We start from the raw sequence: 25,481 nt of genomic DNA on the forward strand, positions 1-25,481 counted from the left end.
TCACTGGTTGACTTTGCACCTGCAAAGCCATTCAATGCTAACCAAGCTGGCCAATGACAACATTCACAAATATACACAGTTCCCAACAAATATACACAGTCTCCCAAGCTGTCATGGAGTCTCAGGCAGGCCTGGGCCAACTTGGGCCTTCTAGGTGGGTTGGACTCACAACTCCCACCATTCCTAACAGCCGGTAGGCTGTTCGGAATGGTGTGAGTTGTGAGTCCAACCCACCTGGAAGGCCCGAGTTGGCCCAGGCCTGCTTTGGCTGCCTGGCTTTACCTCACGCGCGGCTTCCGGCTCCTTCTCCTCTTTCTCCTCCTCCTTCTCTCTGGACCAAGGCCAGCCCGGAAGTCCGCCCGCTGTGGCCCCGCCTTCCGGAAGCGGCCCTTCTGTGTCGTCCTTTCCGGTTCCGCTCTGGCTCCCTCCTCCACGCGCCTTTCTCTCCTCTTTCTCTCTCCTCTCTCTCAAAAGGTAAGCTCTCTGAGGGAAACTCAACGTCGAGTTCCCATTGGCTGTTCTAGTCCCAAAGCCCGCCCATTACTCCCTAACTCCGCCCGTGATTGGCTGCCCCGCTGGGGTGTCCAAAACCCAAAGGTCTTTCATTCATGGTCTATTTTTTTTCCCTCCACTTATGAGAGGGGCAACGTGATTGGAAGGTCCGCTCGTTGCGTTTGGAAGGCGCGTTCCGATTGGTTCACGCCACCCGGCTGGGCGGGGCGTGAGAGAGGGAGAAAAAGCACGCGCCGAATTGCGATTGGTCAAAGGGAGTTGGTGACGTCACGACTTTGCTGGCAATCCTGAGTATTTTAGTATTCAATATAGTAGTCTGTAATACAGGGTTAGTCAAAATGCATAGGCCAATAAGCCATTCAATTGAATGGCTTATTGGCCTATGCATTTTGACTAACCCTGTATATTGATATTCAGTATATTAATATTAAATTTTTCATATTCAGTATTAATATTTAATGTTAATATTATTTTAATAGTTAATGTATTAATATTTTGATATTCAGTATATTAATATGCAATATTTTGATATTCATTATATTATGTAATATGTTAATATTCAGTGTATTTATATCTTGATATTCAGTATATTAATATTCAATATATTAATATTTAATAGGTGAATATTCATTATTTTTATATTCAATATATTAATATTTAATAGGTGAATATTCATTATTTTTATATTCAATATATTAATATTTAATAGGTGAATATTCATTATTTTTATATTCAATATATTAATATTTAATATTGCTATTCAGTATTTTAATATGCAGTGTATTAATGTTATGTATTCGGTATTTTTTATATTCAATGTATTAATATTTTGATATTCAGTATATTAATATGCAATATTTTAGTATTCACTATATTAATATGTTAATATTCACTGTATTACTGTTTGTGAACCGCTGTGAGTCGCCTTCGGGCTTGAGATACAGCGGTATATAAGCAAAGTAAATAAATAAATAAATATTAATATTACGTTGATATTCAGTATTTTAATATTCAATGTATTAATATTTTGATATTCAGTAAATTAATATTCAATATATTAATATGCAATATACAGGGTTAGTCAAAATGCATAGGCCAATAAGCCATTCAATTGAATGGCTTATTGGCCTATGCATTTTGACTAACCCTGTATTTGTATCCAGTGTATTAATATTTAATATGTGAATATTCATTATTTTAGTATTCAATATATTAATATTTAATATTGATATTCAGTATTTTAATATTCAGTGTATTAATATTACATAGATGTCTGATATTTTTTCTATTCAATGTATTAATATTTTTATATTCAGTATATTAATATATTGAATATTAATATACTGAATATCAAAATATTAATACATTGATATTATATTCAGTATATTAATATTCAGTATATTAATATGCAATATTAATGTGCAGTACTAATATTTTAATATTTAATATGTTAATATTCAGTGTATTAATATTACGTTGATATTCAGTATTTTAATATTCAATGTATTAAAATTTTGATATTCAGTATATTAGTATTCAATATATTAATATGCAATATATTGATATTCAGTGTATTAATACTTAATATGTGAATATTCATTATTTTAATTTTCAATATATTAATATTTAATGTTGATTTTCAGTATTTTGATATTCAATGTATTAATATTTTGATATTCAGTATTTTAGTATTCAATATATTAGTATGCAATATATTGATATTCAGTATATTAATATTTTTTCATATTCATTCTTAATATTCAATGTATTAATATTTTGATATTCAGTATATTAATATGCAATATATTGATATCCAATGTATTAATATTTAATATGTGAATATTCATTATTTTAATATATAATAAATTAATATTTAATTTTCCTATTCAGTATTTTAATATTCAATGTATTAATATTACGTAGATATTTGGTTTTTTTATATTCAATGTATCATTATTTTGATATTCAGTATATTGATAATTAATATGTTTATATTCATTATTTTAATATTCAATATATTAATATTTAATGTTGATATTCAGTATTTTAATATTCAATGTATTAATAATTGATATTTGGTATATTAATATTTAATTTGTTAATATTCATTATTTAATGTTCAGTATATTAATATTTAGTGTTTCAATATTCAATATACTAATATTGAATATGTGAAATTCAGTATTTTAATATTCAATATATTAATATTGAATATGTGATATTCTATATTTTAATATTCAGTATATTAATATGCAATGTATTGATATTCAGTATATTTATATTCAATATTTTAATATTCAGTATATTTATATTCAATATTTTAATATTCAATCTATTAGCATTCCTTATTGTTGTCGAATGTCTTCATGGCCAAAATCACTGGGTTGCTGTGAGTGTTCGCAGTGGCTTTCTGGTCCAGCTTCATTTTTGCAGGAAACCACAGATAATAATAGCATGTTATATTAAATTATTCACAAAGAGGAGGCCATGTAAAAATTCCCTTGAAAGAGACGCCCAGGTATGTCATGTCACTGTCAGAAAGTGCTGTATTTGGAAGTTCTGGCGAAAGATACCTTCCAAATTTGAATCTTTGTGCTCATTTTGCAATTGTTCAGAGCTTTCCCGCAATGCCCTCCTTTTCTCTTTCTCCTTTGTCCGCAGGGGTGCCTATGGATTATCTTTCCAAACCCGGCCTTTTCAGCATCATCGCCAGTGTCGCCTGTGGGGTCTGCCTGGGCTGGGGCCTCCGGGGCCGTTTTTCCCGGCCGGCCAAAGCCAGGAGACCCACGGCCACCGACGAAGCGGGCAGTGAAGCCAGCGTGATGGGGGAATCCGGAGAATTCAAGATGGTGGTGGTGGTGCGGAACGACCTGAAGATGGGGAAGGGCAAGGTGGCCGCCCAGTGCTCCCACGCCGCCGTCTCGGCGTACAAACAGCTTCAGCGCCGGAGCCCCGAACTTCTGAAGCAATGGGAGTATTGCGGGCAGCCCAAGGTGGTCCTCAAAGCTCCCGACGAAGAAGCTCTCGTCCAGCTCCTGAGCGAAGCAAAAAGGTTGGGGCTGACGGTGAGCTTGATCCAAGACGCCGGGCGTACCCAGATCGCCCCGGGCTCCCGGACTGTGCTTGGCATCGGCCCAGGGCCGGCGGAGGTTGTGGATCAAGTTTCGGGTCATCTAAAACTGTACTGACTGTCTGGTGCGGACAGAAGGAGATCGATTGTAAGACCAATGCCTTTTTTTTTTTTACGAAGTAAACTATTTTGCACAGAATGGTCTCTCTTAGCCTTGCATTTGTGGCCTGGCATACAGAGGGATGGATTGTGGAATATAATCACCATCTTCTTTCAGCAAGATGGTAAAATATGAGAATCTTGTGAGAATGTTGGAAAGGTGAACACGAAGACACTGAGAGTGGGTCTTGTGGATCCCCCTGGATCTTGGGTGCATTTATAATGATGGAAGTTTTAGTGCCAATAAAACATTTGCAAACTGTTCGGTGCCCCAAAGCCTTCCTTGTGTTGTTTTGTGGTGTGTTCAGGGGAAGGCATGTAATTTATAATATTTATAATATTATAATGTAATGCAATATAATACTAATATTATATTGTAATTATGTATTTATATTACAGGTAATATTACTAATAATATTACAATATGATGGTATAGTATAATATAGTAATAGTTAATACTGATTTATTTTTATTTATTTCGAGTATTTCTACCCTGCCCTTCTCAACCCCCGAAGGGGGACGCAGGGCGGCTTACAAAAGGCACAGTTCGATGCCAGCAATACACATAGTAAGATAAATACATAGCAGCAACAATTATAAACACCTCTGAGGATGCTTGCCATAGATGCAGGCGAAACGTCAGGAGAAATGCCTCTAGAACATGGCCATATAGCCTGAAAAAACCCCACAAGAACCTAGTGATTCCAGCCATGAAAGCCTTCGACAATACATTGAACAATTATAAATGATATTGTGCTATGCTAAAAATATAATACAATGTATTGCATATACATATAATATTATAATGTAACGCAATAAAATACTAATGATATTATAATTATATATTTATATTACACGTAATATTACTAATAATATTACAATATAATGTATTGTATATACATATATTTATAATATTATAGTGTAATGCAATATAATACTAATAATATTACAATATAATGGTATAGTACAATATAGTAATATAGAATACTGATATTGTGCTATGCTAAAAATATAATGTATTGTATATACATATATTTATAATATAATGTAATGCACTATAATACTAATATGATATTGTAATTATATATTTATATTACATGTAATATTACAATATAATGGTAATTATATTAGTAATATTTAATACTGATATTGTGCTATGCTAAAAATATAATATAATATATTGTATATACATATATTTATATTATAATGTAATGCAATATAATACTAATAATAATAATATGACATTGTAATTATATATATTACATGTAATATTACTAATATTACAACATAATAGTATAGTACAATATAGTAATATGTAATACTGATATTGTGCTACGCTAAAAAATATAATGTATATACAAATAATATAATATAATGTAATGCAACAGAATACTAATAATATGATATTGTAATTACATATTTATATTACATGTAATATTACTAATAATACTACAATATAATGATATTGTACAATATAGTAATATTTACCCCAATGCCAGCACTATGCTAATAATATAATATATTGTATGCATATATATCTTGTAAGCTGCTCTGAGTCCCCTTTGGGGTGAGAAGGGTGGCATATGAATGTCATAAATAAATAAGTAAGTAAGTAAGTAATAATTCCACTGTGCAATAGCACGATGGCAAATAAAGCTATTCTATGTGTGGCTGTATTTTTTCAGGCTGTATGGCCATGTTGCAGAAGCATTTTCTCCTGATGTTTCACCTGCATCTAGATGCAGGTGAAACGTCAGGAGAAAATGCTTCTGCAACATGGTCATACGGCCCGAAAAACATACAACCGAGTGATTCTGGTCATGAAAGCCTTCTACAACACAAAAGCTATTCCATTCTAAAAGATTCTTAACTCAGATATATCTTGATAGTCTCAAAAGAATGTGGAGATGCCTCCTCAGGTGGTGCACACAAGGGAACGGACTGGCCAGCATCCAAAGTAATGTTAGCAACAGCCTCTCCTTGAAAGCAACTGATGCAACTGCTTGTAACAGAGGCGGCCTGTTCTATTTGCAGCTTACCAACATGTCTAAAATGGGATTGTGAAATCCCAAAGCCTGTGCTGCCCTCTGGTGGTGTTCACACCTAATACAGAAAATCTTGCCGACCGGAAGGTTGGCAGTTCAAGCCACTGGTTGGGGTGAGCTCCCGCCATCAGCCCTAGCTTCTCCTTATCTAGCAGTTTGAAAACAGAAATGAGTAGATCAACAAATACTGCTTTTGGAGGAGAGATAAAAGGCAACCACGAAGACATGCCAGCAATGCAATCAAGGGGAAGTTGGTATCACTGCTATGTAGCGGGAAGCCAGCGGAAGCCAAGGAGCAGTGCCAGTCGTCAGTAGCTCATCGACTGGCATTGGGGTGAAGGTTAGAAATAAGCGTCCTCAGTCCGTTTCCTTCCAAGTGCAAAGTTCGCAATGTACGAGGGATATTCAGAAAGTAAGGTTCCAAGGTATGTATCTCTTGTAGGGAAGCGAAGGAGCAGTGCCAGTCGTCAGTAGCTCATCGACTGGCATTGGGGTGAAGGTTAGAAATAAGCGTCCTCAGTCCGTTTCCTTCCAAGTGCAAAGTTCGCAATGTACGAGGGATATTCAGAAAGTAAGGTTCCAAGGTATGTATCTCTTGTAGGGAAGCGAAGGAGCAGTGCCAGTCGTCAGTAGCTCATCGACTGGCATTGGGGTGAAGGTTAGAAATAAGCGTCCTCAGTCCGTTTCCTTCCAAGTGCAAAGTTCGCAATGTACGAGGGATATTCAGAAAGTAAGGTTCCAAGGTATGTATCTCTTGTAGGGAAGCCAAGGAGCAGTGCCAGTCGTCAGTAGCTCATCGACTGGCATTGGGGTGAAGGTTAGAAATAAGCGTCCTCAGTCCGTTTCCTTCCAAGTGCAAAGTTCGCAATGTACGAGGGATATTCAGAAAGTAAGGTTCCAAGGTATGTATCTCTTGTAGGGAAGCGAAGGAGCAGTGCCAGTCGTCAGTAGCTCATCGACTGGCATTGGGGTGAAGGTTAGAAATAAGCGTCCTCAGTCCGTTTCCTTCCAAGTGCAAAGTTCGCAATGTACGAGGGATATTCAGAAAGTAAGGTTCCAAGGTATGTATCTCTTGTAGGGAAGCGAAGGAGCAGTGCCAGTCGTCAGTAGCTCATCGACTGGCATTGGGGTGAAGGTTAGAAATGAGCGTCCTCAGTCCGTTTCCTTCTAAGTGCAAAGTTCGCAATGTACGAGGGATATTCAGAAAGTAAGGTTCCAAGGTATGTATCTCTTGTAGGGAAGCGAAGGAGCAGTGCCAGTCGTCAGTAGCTCATCGACTGGCATTGGGGTGAAGGTTAGAAATGAGCGTCCTCAGTCCCTTTCCTTCCAAGTGCAAAGTTCGCAATGTACGAGGGATATTCAAAAAGTAAGGTTCCTCACAGCTGCATTCGACACCGTGGACCATGACTTGCTGATTCATCGATTAGCTATGTCTGGTGTATGAGTTTTAGCCCTGAAATGGTTCAGTTCGTTCCTCCGGGACCGGAGACAGAGGGTGGAGTGGTGAGGCCAAAGCTCTGAGAGCTCCTGCCTTTGCTGTGGAGTGAGTTCCCCAGGGTGCTCTCCTCTCGTCCCTGTTATTCAACATCTACGTCCAACCACTTGCTGGACTGGTGCGGAGTTCTGGCATAGAGTGCTACCAGTATGCAGATGATACCCAGCTACTCTTGCGCCTCGAACCTGGACAACCACTGCGATTCCTGAGAACTTTAGGCTGTGTTTGGAAGCAGTGATGAGTTGGCTGCGAGCGAGCAGACTCAAAGTGAATCCTGCAAAAACAGATACTCTGGCCTGGCCAGCCGCCAGAATTAATCCAGTCTCTGCCTGATTTCGATGGGGAAGCTCTGGTTCCACCTGCCACTGTTAAAAACCTTGGGGTTGTGTTGGATTCATTGCTGACGATGCAGGCCCAGATCTCTGCCATAAGGAAGCAGGCTTTTTTTCATCTTCGCCAGGCAAGGAAATTGGCATCTGACCTTTCGGTAGAAGCATTGGCAACGGTAATCCACGCAACAGTCACCATGAGGTTGGACTATTGCAACGCCTTATATGCCGGCCTTCCGAAGTCAACAAGCCAGAAGATTCCGATGGTCCAAAATGCGGCAGCCAGGCTGCTAGCGGGATCATCTATAAGATCCCATATCACACTGATTCTACAACAACTGCATTGGCTACCAAGAGAACATCGGATCTCTTACAAGATACTGATCCTGACATTTAGAGCTCAAAATGGCCAAGGACCGCCTCATTCCTTTTTCCCATCAGTGGTTACCTCGACCCACCCAGGAAAATCTCCTATACATACCAGGCCCTGGAAACTACAAGGCGTAGAGCTTTCTCAACCTATGCTCCAATTCTGTGGAACTCATTGCCTCCATACATTAGAGCAATGTCGGAGTTGCGACCTTTTGTAAAGGCACTCGAGACTTGGCTGTTTGGTTGTGCATTTAAGCAAAGTGATCAGATCTAATTTGCCAAATAGTCACTGTTGAATGTTTTTATATTGTGTAAATGCTATTTTAAATCGTAAGTCGCTCGGAGCACCTTGGTGGAGACCGACTAATTAAGAAATAAGGTGAAGTGATTGTGTTTAAGTGCAGGCCAAGGTCTTGAGGCACTGCACCCAGTGTGCCGATCACCACTTATTATTATTAAGGAAACCCAGGCTTGCTGTGTGTCCAAAACATTGATTCTCTTCTCCATTGGTTCATACCAATGGGTATAAAGTGATGTGCTACACAATCTGGGCTTTTCCATGCGAACCTGCATGCGAGCAGGCGTCATTAGCATGTGTAAGCATGACAGGAATTCGAAAGAGCATTGAACATTGAAGTCAAATTTTATTTTGAAGCTAAATATATTAAGGCAACTTAACATACCTATAATAACATGATCTGTTTAATTTTTATTTTTATTTATTTTTGAGATTTAGAAACGGGAAACACTCAGAACTACCACCCTAACAGAGGTTTGTTTGTTTTGTCTTCACCTGGGTAGGAAGATGCGGTCTCCAAGGGTTGCAAAGTGCCATCCTCTCTCTCTGCCCTGACATCCGGTCGCTTTGTCCTCTCTCTCTCTCGCGCGCACACCTCTCGCGCCACCTCTTCAGTGCAAGTCACCTGCCAATAATCTCCAGAGTTAACAATTTGGTATTTTGCTGATCCCTCCTCCCCTTTTTGGCCCAAAGAGCACAGTCCAACCTTGTGTCGTTTACATACATATATATATATAGATATAGATAAGATACTGGAAAAACTACCATAGAGTAATGTCCACAGTCCAGTAATTTATTGATTTCCCAATTATAGAGTCATTTTAAATTGCACAAACAAAATTGAACAGCCATTGGGTTCTTCCTCCCACCTCTTAATGCCTTTTCTGTACACTCGGGAAAAAAAAAGTCTTCTTGCGTGAACACAAATACCCCAAAACATGACACCAAAACCTCAGGGCGACGGGTTAGTCAGATACACACGCAGCAGAGATTGGGTTCGGGGCGCTCCCTCTTGTTCCTCAATGGAAATGGTTCAAAAATATGGTCCCCACAAGAAAGCACAGGGTTAACAGTAGCACGACAGAAGGGTCACCTGTTTATTACAGACGGAGTGAGCCAAACACTTGCGTTTTCTCTACAGCTAACTGGAAACCTTCCTAGGTTAATACGACGGGAAACTCTACTCGGTTCATTTTTTGTAATGTTCAGGAAAGGTCTGTACGCATCTCTAACGGGGGGCAGGACATGCCAATTTAGTGTTTTGACTCCCACCGACGAGTTTTCTGCCCCGTTTTCCACGACGAAACTTCAAAAATGCATTTTTTTTTTGTATATAAGACGGTACATATTTGTAAGCTGCTCACATACACGGAACTCAAAAAGAGAATCGAAAAGAGTCTAAACGTTACAGAGCGCGAGTCGCGAGAGACTGGGCGTCAGGTCGAAAAGCAAGTCTTGCCAGAACAAGGGGGAGAAAAAGAAACAGAGAAAGAGAGAGAGAGAGAGAAAGCCAAGTTGAACATTCAAAACTATTCCTGCTGGAGAGAGGAAAAGGTTCAAAGTGACGTGGAATGTGAAAAATAAAAGGGGAGAGGGTTAATCGTAAGTGGGAATCCAGAGGGTTTGTGGGGAGGGAAGGGAGGGAGGGAGGAAGGGGCCAAATGGAAACACGGTCCTTCATCAAAGAAAGGTTACAAGGACATGAGGCTTTCCCCTGTTGAGCTGAAGTGGGAGGGACGGTGGAGATTCAACAGAACGGCGCGGGCCTCCGGGCTTGCTTCCTTACATGGTGTACCCAAAGCCGGGCTGAGGTTGCCCGTACGGAGGGGCCGTGTAGCCATAGCCAAAAGGTGCCTGCGGAGGGACCGCCACGCTGGGGCCGGCCGTCAACATCAGCTGGGGCTGGCCTGCGGGGAGAGGAAGGAAGGAGACAAGCTGTTAAAGGCAATGCTTCCACGCTGTTTACACACAGTCCCTGTGAGTTTTGCGGGGAAATGCTAATACTGCATATACTCGAATATAAGCCTAGCTTTTCAGCCCTTTTTTTAGGCTGAAAATGTCCCCCTTGGCTTATACTCGAGTCAAGATTATTTATTATTTTACTCTATCCATCCATCTAGCCACCTATCTACCCACTTACTCATCCATCCATCCACTTACCTATCTATCCATCCTTCCACCCGATCCATCCACCCACCTACCTAACCATCCACCTACCTACCCACCCATCCAACTACCTATCGATCCAGCCATCCACCCACCCACCTACCCACCCATACAGCCATTATCTAGCCATCCATCCACCTACCTACCATACCTACCCATCCATCTAGCCATCTTTCCATCCACTCACCTATCCATCCTTCTAGCCACCTATCTAGCTACTTACTCATCCATCCACTTATCTATCCATACATCCTTCCATTCATCCACCTACCTACCCATCCAATTGCCTATCTATCTATCTATCTATCTATCTATCTATCTATCTATCTATCTATCTATCTATCTATCCATCCATCCATCCATCCATCCATCCAGCTATCCACCCCACCCACCTACCCATCCATCCAGCCATAATCTAGCCATCCATCCAACCACCTACTACCTATCCTACCGTATTTACCCATCCATCTAGCCATCTTTCCATCCATCTACCTACCTACCCATCCATCCACCAATCTATCCATCGTTCCATCTATCTAGCCATCCATTCAACTACCTACCTACCCATCCATTTAGCCACCTATCTACTTACTTACTCATCCATCCATTCACTTACCTACCTACCTACCTACCTACCTACCTACCTATCTATCTATCTATCTATCTATCCATTCATCTAGACATCCTTCCATCCATCCATCCATCCACCTACCTAACTAACCATATTATTAATATATGTTTAATGCTGTTATATTTATCTTTGAGGTGTTATATTGCATTTTAATGCTATTGCATCTTAACGGCTTCACTGTATACATTGTATTATACAATATTATTACCATACATTATAGTATATGTTTAATATCTGTCTTTTGATTACTTATATTGTATTTTAATGATACGATTAGTAATATTAGAGCCCCCAGTGGCACAATGGGTTAAACCCTTGTTTATTATTATTATTATTATTATTATTATTATTATTATTATTATTACATTTATTGTTTAACTCTATTTATGATTATTATTTCATTTATCATTTCACACTATTACTATTACATTTATTAGAATTTGAAGCTTTTGGAGCCATTGCTCTATTTCACCGTGCAAGTCAAATATATATATACATATACACTCTCTCACACACACAAAGCGTCCACAAATGATCTGTTTTGCACCACGTGCCATTACCATAAACGATGGGCTGTGTCTCCGTAGCTTGCTCTTCCTCTTTCCTCAGGGATTCGGAGGCGTCTAGCTTGTCCACCTAGGAAGACAGAAGAACCCTAGCGATCAGGCCGGGTTGCACCGTAAACCTTATTTTTCCAAATCCTATTTTGTCTTTTTTTTTCTGGCAGAGAAGTGGAAAAGCCTTCAATGGGCATGAAACGCAGTTCCAAAGAGAAGAGAGACCACTTACAAAATGAGACCTCGGGGAAGGGGACAGGTGGACGGAGGGCGGCCTAAACGTACCGCCAGTTTGGGAGAAAACCATTCTAAGATGTTCGGATGAGCAACATCCAGTATAGACTCTCCTACACTTTCAGGCCATTCAAGCCTTGCCTGGGCCTAGCTTTGACCTATGAGTGTATTCAAGTCACAAACTGGGTTGATTCAGAAGACTGGGCTGCCACGTCCAAGAACATCCGGGCATCCCCATAGGCAACGTCCTTGCAGACGGCCAATTCTCTCACACCAGAAGCGACTTGCAGTTTCTCAATTCGCTCCTGGCATGAAACAAAAACCCTCATAGAATGGGAAGTTCAGTAGGCAAGCAGATGATGCGTGTTTTGGTGTGGCTTTGCAAACAAAATCATTCCTAAGTGGAATCGTCTCCCGTCAGTGAGCACCCTTTGATTCAGGAAGGATGGTCCTTCAAGGCTGGCTCTGTCGCTTCATTTCCAAACCAAACCCGGCAAGCAACACAAAGGCGAGTCCCCCACTTCCCGCCCAACCTTTGGAAGCCTCTGTTTGGGAAAGTGCGCAGGACAGGTCCTGGATTTCTATGCCACTCAATGTTTGTGCTGGACAGCAGCTTGCGGCGAGGAAGGACTAGAACAGCTCAGAGTCTTGGAGGTGCTGAAGCAGAGGTCCAGACAGAGGAGTGTAAGCTAAGCAAAGAAGAAGTTTCCGTACCGTTGGACAGTCCGTTTTAAAAACCTGCCATAGGCCAGGCCATGGCACAGCTAGTTAGTAGCCAGCTGCATTAAATCATCACTGAGAGGTCATGAGTTTGAAGCTAGCCTGGGTCGGAGTGAGCTCCCAACCATTAATAGTCTAGGTTTTGACCTATGCAACCCGAAAGACAGTTGCATCTGTCTTTAGGCAGGGAGGCTAATTTAACTAATTTACGACACCATAAAAACCTTCCAGCAACGTGTGTAAGAATGAGGAAGTACTCCATCAAAGGACTCGGTGTCAGCCCTGTCCATCTTCATTCTCACCTTCATTGGGGTGAGAAGGGTGGGATATAAATACTGTAAACCAGGGGTCCACAAACATTCTAAACAGAGGGCCAGGTCACAGTCCCTCAAACTGTTGGAGGGCTGGATTATAATTTGAAAAAAAAATGAATGAATTCCTATGCACACTGCACATATATTATTTGTAGTGCAAAATACTTAAAAATACAATAATTAAAATGAAGAACAATTTTAACAAATATAAACTTATAAGTATTTCAGTGGGAAGTGTGGGCCTTCTTTTGTTGTTGTTGTTGTGTGCTTTCAAGTCGTTTCAGATTTAGGTTGACCCTGATCGAGGGCCAGGTTAATGACCTTGGCGGGCTGTATCTGGCCCGTGGGCCTTAGTGTGAGGACCCCTGCTGTAAATAAACAAACAATTAAATATTTCTCAGTTCTTGTGGGTTTTTTCAGGCTATATGGCCATGTTCTAGAGGCATTTCTCCTGATGTTTCGCCTGCATCTATGGCAGGATGCTTGCCATAGATGCAGGTGAAACGTCAGGAGAAATGCCTCTAGAACATGGCCATATAGCCCGAAAAAACCCACAAGAACTGAGTGATTCCGGCCATGAAAGCCTTCGACAATACAATTAAATATTTTTTTAAATGATTCCCTTTAGGTGGTTTATAGGAAACACAAGTGCATAACGAACGCAAGCTTTGTTTTAAAAATGGGGGGCAGGAGGGTTAGGAAGCTGAGAGAAGCTGCTTTCCCCCCCTTAAACCAGACCGTTGACAGGCTTTACGAAGTGCGTACAACTGCATTTGTTTGTTCCTTTTTACAAAAGGCTTTTCCACAGAGACTGCGACAAGCTGCAAAGAGGGGGGAAGAGTAAAACAAAAAGAGAAATCACATGCAGTCAATGTTATATTTCCGGTGCTAGAGGTGCATGGAAAAAAAGGCAAAAGAACTGAAGCAAGGAGTGAGGTTGAAAGATGGCGGCCATACAGGCTCCCCCCCCCCTCCCCGGCCCCTAAGTAATTGCCCTCCCCGAGCCCCCCAAAAAGAGTTCATCACAGCACGCAGCAGGCCCCCGATCCCGCTCAACGGCAAGGCTTTGCAGCTTCAGGGGAGAGTGAGATGTACATCACAATGACTGTCCGACATGCTCAGTTCAAGAAAGCAAACACTGCAGTTCCTTTACCTTTTTTTCACACCACACTCTGAACTGTCTTGACTGACTAGCTGCTGAAGGACTTTGGGGGGGATTTGGGGGGTGTTTGGAGCACGAAACAGGTTCTGTCCTGGCTTTAAGACTCCAATTTGCAAGATTTGTTCTGAGTTGTGTTCAAGTTCCGAGTTGTGTTCGAGTTCCGAGTTGGGCTCGAGTTACGAGTTGGGTTCGAGTTCCGAATGAGTCCGCCTCGTCCCTGACGAAAGACCAGGACTCCCTGCCCGTTTTGATTTGGGTGTAAAGTGGCTTCAAACAAAATGTTAAGACAGCCAGAACTTTGAGAACCTGGAGCTTGACGAAATGCTTTTGGAACAGTCTTTGAGCAGCTAGTGGTTTGTTTTGGTTGTTGTTTTTTTCCTACGGTCAGCGAGACGCATTAGTAAGACTTGAGAAACGAGAGATTGGATCACAGTCCTCTCCAGGGAGGAAGCCGCAAGATATCCTCGGGGTGAAAAACCCAATCGTCACCCAACGACACCCTTTTTGGATGTGAAATGCAGCCACCGCGACACTTCGCAGTGACTCGGGATCTCTCCTCCGACTGTGATCCAACTGATCTCTTCCGACCTTCCTGGAGAGTCTATTAGCCAATTAGTGTCTACGTTTTGGTCCTAGAGCTAAAGACTATATGGTTTTTTAACTTGCAGAGGCTTTAGTGAGAGTTTGGTCGGGGCGGGCGGGCAGAAAGCGAGTAGCAGCAGTGTAGTAAAGGGAGGAAGGAGGAGGAGGAGAAAAAAAACTCATGCAGATATCCTTAGACTTAGGCCTCCAGACTTAAAGACGGAAAGAATCAACTTTCACCTTTTCCTTTATTGTATCAACCTGCAAAGGAATTCAGAAGGTGCAGCTTAGAGGAAAAATAATAATCAAACTCCGTTATTGAGCATTTCAGAATCAAAGAGGAAGGGAATTTGGGGGGGGGGGGGATGTTAAACCCTCAAATTGGGACGCCGCCAGCTGCAAAAGGCCATATCGATTCATACTTCAGGGCTGACCGAATACGGCACATCACGGAAATACAACATGCAATACATTGTCTAAAAACAACGCAACTTTCAGCCTGAGAACTCTCCAGTAATGGAAGTCACCCAAATATTATTTTCCTTCAATGCAGTGTAGAAAGGACAGAAGCATGGCTGTGAGGGTGATGTTGGGGATAACAAGGGTTTCAGATAGTTAACACTCAGGCTGCTTGGGCCTTACATCACTCTGCAATTTTAACAAGTTGTGTTATGGACGACACAAGAATGAAAGCAACAGCAAGGCAGTCGCTGTAGTGAACACTGGAATGTAGGAGGGCTTGCTGTGTGATATGAGAGAGGCTGGGATTCAAGGTTGCCTACAACTAGAAGAAACCCAATTGGACATATTATTTTTATATTATTATTATTATTATTATTATTATTATTATTATTATTTCCATGGGGGACACAGAAATAGCCTCCTCGAAGACTAAGTAAATACAGTCGGGTGTCCCCCAGGCAATGTTTCTTGTAAATGGCTAATCTTTCCAAACCCAAAGCATTGCGTTTTAAACACAATAATAATAATAATAATAATAATAATAATAATAATAATTTTTGTCGTGTCAGGAGCAACCGCTCCTGTTGTGAGAGAATTGGCCGTCTGCAAGGACGTTGCCCAGGGGACGCCTGGATGATTTTTGATGTTTTATCATCCTTGTGGGAGGCTTCTCTCATGTCCCCGCATGAGGAGCTGGAGCTAATAGAGGGAGCTCATCCGCCTCTCCCCGGATTCGAACCTGCGACCTGTCGGTCTTCAGTCCTGTCAGCACAGTGCTTTAACCCACTGCGCCACCGGGGGCTCCTAATAATAATAATAATAATAATAATAATAATAATAATAATAATAGTAATAATACTATCTGCCTGTGACAAAGAGCTGGTGGGATCACAAGTCAGAAAAAGTTACAGAGAATGAACGCACATCCCCAGCTGCTGCAAGAAGATCGCAAACAGACTACAAGCAGAGGCACAACACCGTTGCTCAGATGATTCATTGGAACGTGTGCCACAAACATCATCTGCCTGCCACAAAGAACTGGTGGGATCACAAGCCGGAAAACGTTATGGAAAATGAACATGTCAAGCTACTCTGGGACTTCCGAAATCAGACAGACAGAGTTTTGGAGCATAATACTCCTGACCTCACAATCGTGTTAAAAAGCAAAGTATGGATTGTCGATGTCGCAATCCCAGGTGACAGCAGGATTGAAGAAAAACAACTGGAAAAGCTGTCACGATATGAGGATTTAAAGATCTTCAAAGACTCTGGCACAAGCCAGTCAAGGTGGTCCCAGTGGTGATCGGCACAGTGGGTGCAGTGCCTAAAGACCTTGGCCTGCACTTAAACACAATAGGTATTGACAAAATTAGCATCTGCCAGCTGCAAAAGGCCACTCTACTCGGATCTGCATGCATTATATGCCAATACATCACACAGTCGTAGACACTTGGCAAGTGTCTTGACATGTGATCCAATACAACCTTGGCCTGCACTTAAACACAATCAGCGCTGCCCAAATTACCATCTGCCAGCTGCAGAAGGCCACCTTACTGGGATCTGCACACATTATTCGCCGATACATCACACTGTCCTAGACACTTGGGAAGTGTCCGACATGTGATCCAATGCAACAGCCAGCAGAGTGATCTAGTTTGCTGTGGACTCATCTTGTGTTTCAAATAATAATAATAATAATAATAACTATAATAATAATAATTATTATTATTATAATTGATACGAGGATTTAAAGATCAAACTGTAAAGACTCTGGTGCAAGCCAGTAAAGGTGGTCCCAGTGGTGATTGGCACACTGGGTGCAGTGCCTCAAGACCTTGGCCTGCACTTAAACACAATTGGCGTTGACAAGATTACCATCTGCCAGCTGCAAAAGGCCACCCTACTCGGATTTGCATGCATTATATGCCGATACATCACACAATTGTAGACACTTGGGAAGTGTTTGATGTGTGATCCAATACAACAGCCAGCAAAGTGATCGTTTGCTTTGTACTCATCTTGTTGTGTTTCAAACAACAACAACAACAAAATTACCACCTGTCAGCTGCAAAAGACCACCTTATAGGATCTGCACCAATTATTTGGCAATACATCACATAGTCGTAGACACTTGGGAAGTGTCCGACATGTGATCCACTACAACAGCCAGCAGAGTGACCTTGTTTGCTTTATACACATCTTGTTGTGTTTCAAACAACAACAACAACAACAACTCAGATCTGCACGCATTATGAGCCAATACATCACACTTGGGAAGCGTCCGACGTGTGATCTAACAGCCAGCAGAGTGACCTTGTTTGCTGTCTACTCATCTTGTTGTGTTTGAAATAACAATAACAACAACAATTGGTGGTATCACAAGTCTGAAAAATTTACATAAAATGAACACGTCAAACTACTCTGGAGCACAAGACTCCTGACCTCACGATCGTGGGGAAAAAACGAAGTATGGATTGTCGATGTTGCAATCCCAGGTGACAACAGAATTGACAAGAAGCAACTAGAAAAGCTGAGACGATATAAGGATTTAAAGATTGAACTGCACAAGCCAGTCAAGGGCGTTCCCAGTGATGGTCGGCACACTGGGTGCAGTGCCTCAAGACCTTGGCCTGAACTTAAAAACAATTGGCGCTGAGAAAATTACCACCTGTCCACTGCAAAAAGCCACCCTACTTGGATCTGCATGCATTATCCATCACACAGTCTTAGACACTTGGGAAGTGTCCGACGTGTGATCCAATACAACAGCCAGCAGAGTGATCTTGTCTGCTGTGGACTCATCTTGTTGTGTATCAAATAACAACCACAACCACAACAATAATCTTATTCCTATATCCCACTATCACCTCCCCTAAGGGAAGAACAAGGACAGACGTCCAAAGGTAATGTAGGTGTTAGTAGCAACGCAACGCAACTGCTGTGGTTGGAGAAGGAATGGCACAACAAGCCACTAGCAGGGAGGACCTGGATGGTTGAAAAGGGTTTGCCAGCCCTTACCGGGCTATGGCGCAGCTAGCTGGGAGCCATTGCATTAAATAACTACTGACCGAGAGGTCATGAATTTGAAACCAGCCCGGGTCGGAGTGAGCTTCCGGCCATTAGTCTAGCTTGCTGTCGACCTATGCAACCCGAAAGACAGTTGTATCTGTCAAAGTAGGAAATTTAGGTACCGCTTTATGTGGGGAGGCTAATTTAACTGATTTACAACGTCACAAAAGGGAGCTTCCGGCCATTAGTCTAGCTTGCTGTCGACCTATGCAGCCTGAAAGACAGTTGCATCTGTCAACGTAGGAAATTTAGGTACCACTTTTAAACTAATTTACGACGCCATAAAACCTTCCAGCAGCATGCAGAAGAATGAGGAAGTACTCCATCAAAGGACTCGATGTCACAAATGGACGGTGAAGCGGCAGCTCCCCCTGTGGCCGGAATCGAGCATACCCTCATGAAGCCGGAAAAAGCTGGAATGTTAAATTGCCTCTGTGTCTGCCTATATATGTTATATGTCGAATGTTTGCCATGTATACGTGCATTGTAATCTGTGTCCTCTGCGGGGTGAGAAGGGTGGAATATAAATAATGCACATATTTAAATAGAAATACCTTGGTCAAGTATTCCTTCATGACCTGGATGAAGTAGGGCATGGCGAAGTCCATGATGTTGTGCCTCCAGGCGGTCTCCAAGACGACGTCGGGTCGGAGGAGGTCATAGCAAGTGAAGAGGCAGGCCCCAAAACACTCCCGCTTGCCTTCCTGCAGGAACCACTGCAACAGCTCCTCCGCCAACTCTGTGTCTTTGGACTCGGAAGCGTACTGCATGGCATCCTGGGAAGCGAAGCAAGCCATTCTTACCCTTTAACATTTTATACTTTGCTTTTATTATGTTACTGTCATTATTTTTTATTTGCATTACTGTGTTATTGTTAAGCATTTATATTACATGTTATCATCTGTTTAGTATTTTATTTTATTTTGCTTTATTGTAATTATTTGGGCTTGAGCCACTCTGAGTCCCTTCGGGGAGATGGTGGCGGGGTATAAATATTATTATTATTATTATTATTTTCCCCATCTTTCTCCCCCTAACCTATTATTATTATTTCTCCCAATTTTCCTCTCCTAAGCTCCTATTATTATTGCTGTTATTTTTATTATTATTATTATTATTATTATTATTATTTCTCCCGATTTTTCTCTAAGCTCCTATCTATTATTATTATTACTATTATTATTTCTCCCCACCTTTTCCCCTCTAAATTCCTTCTTCTTCTTATTCTTCTTCTTATTATTATTATTATTTCTCCCCATCTTTCTCCGTCTAAGCTCCTATCTATCTGTCTCTTATTATTATTTCTCCCTACCTTTCTCCCCCTAAGCTCCTATTATTATTATTATTATATTATTATTATTATTTCTCTACACCTTTCTCCCCTAAGCTTATTATTATTATTATTATTATTATTATTATTTATCCCCATCTTTCTCTCCCTAAGCTCCTATTATTATTTCTCCCCTTAAGCTTCTATCTACCTATTATTAGTTCTCCCCATCTTTCTCCCCCCAAGTTCCTATTATTATTATTATATTATTTCTCTCCACCTTTCTCCCCTAAGATCCTTCTTCTTCTTCTTCTTCTTCTTCTTCTTATTATTATTATTATTATTATTTCTCCCCATCTTTCTCCCCCTAAGCTCCTATTATTATTATTATTATTTATTTCTCTCCACCTTTCTCCCTCTAAGCTCCTTATTATTATTATTATTATTATTTCTCCCCATCTTTCTCCCCCTAAGCTCCTATTATTATTATTATTATTATTATTATTATTATTATTATTTATTTCTCCCCATCTTTCTCCCTCTAAGCTCCTTATTATTATTATTATTATTATTTCTCCCCATCTTTCTCCCCCTAAGCTCCTATTATTATTATTATTATTATTATTATTATTTCTCCCCATCTTTCTCCCCTAAACTCCTATTATTATTATTATTGTTATTATTTCTCCCCATTTTTCTTCCCTAAGCTCCTATTATTATTATTATTATTATTATTATTATTTCCACCTTTCTCCCCTAAGCTCCTTATTATTATTATTATTATTATTATTATTATTATTATTTCTCCCCATCTTTCTCCCCCTAAGCTCCTATTATTATTATTATTATTATTAGTAGTAGTAGTAGTAGTAGTAGTAGTATGCTAGAATTGTCTCACTACTGGCCAAAGTCCAGCCTTCAAGGGGAAGGGGAAAAGGAAGTGGAAGCCAAGCACCCCCTCCCACTTCCCTGAGAGCCCGCTTTCCTTGATGGGAGAGCTCCTTCCACAACACAGGCCCCTCCCCTCCATTACCTTGTATAGCCTGTCTTTCTTGCAGAGCTCCACGCTCTGTTTCCAGCGGTTGTTGCCTTTGAAAAGATACGCCGCAATCCTCCGGAACTCAATCAATTCATGTTTCTCCAGGCGCTGAGCGAGGGAGATGTTGTCAAAGTTGTCGTAGGCATCTATTGATGTCCTGAGAGCCTGGCGGAGGAGGGACAAGATGCAAGGTCAAGGCGTTCCAATGAGAAAGGGGGCTTTATGCAATCTCTGAGTGATATGTATTGAATCTGGGTGACCCCCCAACATTAACATTATTTCCATTGCTATGTCATAACTGTCATTTTGCTCCCGTTATGAATTGTCATGTAAATATCTGATATATGCCGGTTGTATTTTCATTCATTGGATCAAATTTGGCACAAATACCCAATGCGCCCAAATTTGAATACTGGTGGGGATTGATTTTGTCATTTGGGAGTTCTGATTGCTGGGATTTATAGTTCACCTACAATCGAAGAGCATTCTGAACTCCACCAACAATGGAATTGAACCAATTTGGCTCAAGGAACTTCCACAACCAACAGAAAATACTGGAAGGATTTGGTGGGCATTGACCTTGAGTTTTTGGAGTTGTAGTTCACCTATATCCAGAGAGCACTGTGGACCAAACTTGGCACGAATACTCTATATGCCCAAATATGAACATTGGTGGAGTTTGGGGAAAATAGATCTTGACATTTGGGAGTTCTAGTTGTTGGGATTTCTAGTTCACCTTGATTTTTGGAGTTGTAGTTCACCTACATCCAGCTAGAGCACTGTGAACTCAAACAAGGATGGATCTGGACCAAACTTGGTACAAATACTCAATATGTCCAAATATGAACATTGGTGGAGTTTGGGGAAAATAGATCTTGACATTTGGGAGTTGTAGTTGTTGGGATTTCTAGTTCACCTTGATTTTTGGAGTTGTAGTTCACCTACATCCAGCTAGAGCACTGTGAACTCAAACAATGATGGATCTGGACCAAACTTGGTACAAATACTCAATATGTCCAGATGTGAACACTGGTGGGGTTTGGGGAAAATAGACCTTGACATTTGGGAGTTGTAGTTGCTGGGATTTATAGTTCGCCTACAATTGAAGAACATTCTGAACCTCACTATTGATAGAATTGGGCCAAACTTGGCACACTACCTTCATAGCCAGCATTGAATACTGGTGGGGTTGGCAGGACTGTTTTTGAATTTTGGGAGTTGTAGTTCACCAACACCAAAAAAGGAAGAGAAGGACAGGCAGAGAGATTTTCAGCCTTCTCTGCCAAAGACGTTCTTAAGACCATTAGAAATATGTGTTTTCTGGTGGTTTTTGGAGACCCCTCTGAGACCCCCCTCGCGACCCCCAGGTTGAGAAACACTGTCCAAAACCCTCCCGCCATATGGGAAAGGAGCCAAGCTCGTAGTAAGATGCTGGATGCAAGGAAACAGCCCACAAGGGGTTCTGGCATCTGATGAAGCACCAAAACAAATATCTACCTGGTAGTCTTCCTCTGTGATGAAGAGGTTGTTGAGGGACTCATTCACGGCTTTGTTGTTGTGGTTCTGAACGGAGCGCAAGTAGGGCTTCACCAGCGGCAGCTGTTTCACCTGAGGACGGAAATGATGTGTTGTTAGCATATGCCTGCTCAGTAGGAGGCAAAGGAATTTGGATTTGCTAGAATGGGGAGTGTTGACGAAGCCAGGAGACTCATTCCTTTCTGCCTTCACCCAAACCCAAACTCTCACCTACAAAGGCTTTCTAGCCATCAAAATGGATTCAATACCTTGCTGAAGTAGTTGACCGCCCGGGTATGGTCAAGCCGGGGAGAGAGCACCATTAGCAAGTCGTTGAGCAGCAGTGGTTTAAACTCCAGATAGAACTGGATCGCTTTGTAATACAGCTCCACATTGGCCACCTGCAAAAAGGAAAAGACAAGGGGAGTGGATCCCACCTCTTGCGTACACCTTTCTTGTCCTTGCGCAGCTACCACATTCAGATTAGCTGCACATAAAAATCACAGGCTGGAGTTTGGGGAGAATGGGGTACCTTAGTGATGATGTCCTTGAACTGCCCTTCCTTCCAGGCATCTGTCGGGTGGTTCATCATGGTGATGATGGCATTGTCGTATTCTTCGTATTTGTCGTACAGGAAGACCAGCTCGCCCCAAAGATGGGCCTGCTCAGCAGCCCGTAAGACCTGCAAGGAACCAGAGGACCCACCAATGCATATTGTTATGGCTCTGTTTGCAAGGCAGGAACCCAACTCATCCTTCACCAGCTTCTAGGAATTTGATTTTAAGTTCACAGTTATATGTAGTAATTTGTTATTATGATTTCTTCATTGTACTATATGTCAGCATTGAATTTTTGTCGTTAGTATGTTGTAAACTGCCTTGAGTCCCCTCAGGGGTGAGAAAGGCAGTATATAAATACTAGGCATGGGCAATCCATGGTTCTAAAGTACTTACAAAACTAGGAGGCGCTGATGTTTTGCTTCTAAAGTGTTGCTAAAGTTCTGGTGGTGAAAATTTCAGAACTCTAACGAAACTTCCAAAATTTCATTATTATTTCATTATTGGCGATTTTTATGACAGAACCAATTAGTAACTGCCATTTATAACGAAATCTTGAAAGTTTTGTTATTTTCAATCCACTAGGTGGGCAGGGAGCTGGGCTAAAGGTCGGGAGCTAACCCTGGTGGTGGTGAAAATTTCAGAACTCTAACAAAACTTCCAAAATTTCATTATTATTTCATTATTGGCGATTTTTATGACAGAACCAATTAGTAACTGCCATTTATAACGAAATTTTGAAAGTTTTGTTGTTTTCGATCCACTAGGTGGGCAGGGAGCTGGGCTAAAGGTCGGGAGCTCACCCTGACCCAGCTTCAAACTGTCGGCAAGATTTCCTGCAGGTGCAGTTGGGTGATCAACCTTTACCTTTGGAATGTTGACTCGCGACCAGAAGAGCTCCAAGTGCTCCCTCATCTTCTGCGGCTTGAATTTGGAGTAGAGGATGGCCAGCTCCGTGAACATGCCCATGTGGGCCCGCTCCAGGCCCAAGGCGGATTCCAACATCGTGATCAACTCTTCAAAGTAGCCACGGTCCTTTCAGGGAGGGAAGAGGAGAGGAAAGTGAAAACCCAGCCGGCCGGTGCTCCTCCTTTCACAATCGTGTCCCAAAAGGTCATGCAGGAGAGGGTCTCTCCTCCTTTGGGACCTTACCTGGTAGTAGTTGATGAGCTCCTCCAGTTCATCCGCGTGGACCACAATGTGGAGGCCGCACATCTGGGCCAGGCGGAACTCTTTCCCATCCACACACGCGAAACAAACCTGAAGGGTTTAAGAGAAATCTTGTGAGAGCTTTGCTTCAGAAAATCTGGGGGAAAAACACGGGTTTAACCAAACTTAAAAAGGATCCCAAAATCCTGAAAATAGAACCTCTTCTTTCTACATCGACACTACATTTTTACTCCAATTTTTGACTACAAGATAGATTATAGAAGTTGTCAGTATATAATGTGACCTGGTATGAAAATTGCTTATAGTTTAAACTGTATGAATCATAGAATCATATTGTGTGAGAGAGCTGTTCAGCAGTGGAACTTTCTGCTCAGGATTTGGCAGAGGCTCCTTCTTTGGAGGCTTTGAAACAGAGGCTGGATGGCCATCTGGTTGCTCTGAATGCAATTTTCTTGCTTCTTTTTATTTTTTAAAATATTACTTTATTGGGGAGAAAAGGGGAGACGCGGTTTGTTTTTCCTTATAAAAATAAAGAGGGAGAACAATAATGTGATAGAAAAGTAGCAAAATCCTGCAAGAGGGTATAAAGAAGGGGAAAAAATTTGGAAAAAGAACTCTCCAAAAAAGAAAAAAGGGAAAAATTAAAAAATTAAAATTAAAAAACTGTTGACTTCCATTAATTTTCTTAGTTCTAGACAGAATGGGGTTGGACTGGATGACCCTCAAGGTCTCTTCCAACTCTAGGATTCTATGATTATCAAGTTATGAAACAAGAGAGATGGAGCAATGTCACTGGGCGGGCTTCAAGGTTAGTTTCCAATACGATATTTCCTCAGATTTCCTCAGTCCCCTTTCACACGGCTCCTGAAGATGCTGACTGCAAGGGACGAGAGCCATTTTTGTACACAAGCATATGCAGACGAAAAGCTCACCTCCTTCCAGGTCCGGGTGCTGTTGGCTTTCCGAGCCCCGTCGACAGCTGCCTGAAATTCCCCCAGATGCACCAGTGTGGAAGCCAAACGGCCAAAGTTGGACACGTTGTTGTAGAGGAGCTTGGCCGCGTCGTACATCTTTTCCTCGTAGCAACGGTCACCAACCTGCGGCGTCAAACGAGAGCTTTGTTTACTTCCGATTTCATACAATCGGCCCACTGAGATCGCGCTGTCTGGCACCTGCTCCATGCAGGATTGGCCACAGCTACGATCGATTCATATTTTTCTATAATAATAATAATCATCATCATCATCATCTCATCGGGGCCAGTAACCAATGGTTCAATCCTTGGACTACTAGAAGTGGTCTAAGCTGGGGGTGACTGTCACAAATTTATCATTGTTTGAGTACATTGCAGAGGAGCTTTATTTACTACCTCGACGCAATGGTCCTCCAGAAAGTTTGCACTCCATCTCCCAGAATTCCCGAGCATTGACTAGACTGGCTGAGACTTCTGGGAAATGAAGTTCAAATCATGTAGAGGATCTCTAAGAAGGCCTCCTCTATCCTCACAACAACGCTGGGAGGAAGGATAAACAGAAGGTGATCCAACTGGCTTTGATCACCTAATGCAGTGTTTCTCAACCTTCCGAATGCCGCGACCCCTTAATACAGTTTCTCATGGGGTGGTGACCCCAACCATAACTATAATTCATAACTACTGTTTGCTACTGTTATGAATTGTAATGTAAATATCTGATATGCAGGATGTATCTTCATTCACTGGACCAAATTTGGCACAAACACCCAATATGCCCA

General features: G+C 41.5%; 3 protein-coding genes across 5 annotated transcripts in view; 1 reads left to right on the forward strand and 2 right to left on the reverse strand.

Moving 5' to 3' along the window:
• The window catches only part of VMP1 (vacuole membrane protein 1), a 120,818-nt gene extending 120,431 nt beyond the window's left edge, over positions 1 to 387 (reverse strand). The window contains exon 1 of one of the 2 annotated variants that reach the window (XM_060756783.2): positions 283 to 387. The gene's annotated coding sequence lies outside the window, so the exon portion shown is untranslated. Of the gene's footprint in view, positions 1 to 234 lie in introns of both variants that reach the window. The other variant, XM_060756784.2, reaches the window with a different exon arrangement.
• Positions 381 to 4,004, forward strand: PTRH2 (peptidyl-tRNA hydrolase 2). The gene is made up of 2 exons (XM_060756788.2): positions 381 to 474; positions 3,175 to 4,004. Exon 2 carries the CDS (start codon positions 3,183 to 3,185, stop codon positions 3,699 to 3,701), a length of 519 nt encoding a protein of 172 aa, XP_060612771.2. The 5' UTR covers positions 381 to 474; positions 3,175 to 3,182; the 3' UTR covers positions 3,702 to 4,004.
• Positions 4,005 to 9,053: 5,049 nt separating this feature from the next.
• Positions 9,054 to 25,481, reverse strand: part of CLTC (clathrin heavy chain) — a 92,277-nt gene continuing 75,849 nt past the window's right edge. The window contains exons 23-33 of one of the 2 annotated variants that reach the window (XM_060756779.2): positions 24,662 to 24,826; positions 23,712 to 23,819; positions 23,427 to 23,594; positions 22,535 to 22,684; positions 22,272 to 22,403; positions 21,985 to 22,095; positions 20,482 to 20,652; positions 18,733 to 18,954; positions 14,888 to 14,908; positions 11,639 to 11,714; positions 9,054 to 10,188 (exon numbers count right to left, since the gene is read on the reverse strand). In XM_060756779.2, the coding sequence (XP_060612762.1) occupies positions 10,064 to 10,188; positions 11,639 to 11,714; positions 14,888 to 14,908; positions 18,733 to 18,954; positions 20,482 to 20,652; positions 21,985 to 22,095; positions 22,272 to 22,403; positions 22,535 to 22,684; positions 23,427 to 23,594; positions 23,712 to 23,819; positions 24,662 to 24,826 (1,449 nt within the window). In that variant the 3' untranslated portion in view covers positions 9,054 to 10,063. The remainder of the gene's footprint in view (positions 10,189 to 11,638; positions 11,715 to 14,887; positions 14,909 to 18,732; positions 18,955 to 20,481; positions 20,653 to 21,984; positions 22,096 to 22,271; positions 22,404 to 22,534; positions 22,685 to 23,426; positions 23,595 to 23,711; positions 23,820 to 24,661; positions 24,827 to 25,481) is intronic. The other variant, XM_060756781.2, reaches the window with a different exon arrangement.

This window comes from Anolis sagrei, chromosome 11 (assembly GCF_037176765.1).
Source record: "Anolis sagrei isolate rAnoSag1 chromosome 11, rAnoSag1.mat, whole genome shotgun sequence".
Classification (NCBI taxonomy): domain Eukaryota; kingdom Metazoa; phylum Chordata; class Lepidosauria; order Squamata; family Dactyloidae; genus Anolis; species Anolis sagrei.

Excerpts from the sequence above, each read along its gene's own strand:
- PTRH2 (XM_060756788.2), top strand. The coding sequence starts at position 3,183 with ATGGATTATCTTTCCAAACCCGGCCTTTTCAGCATCATCGCCAGTGTC.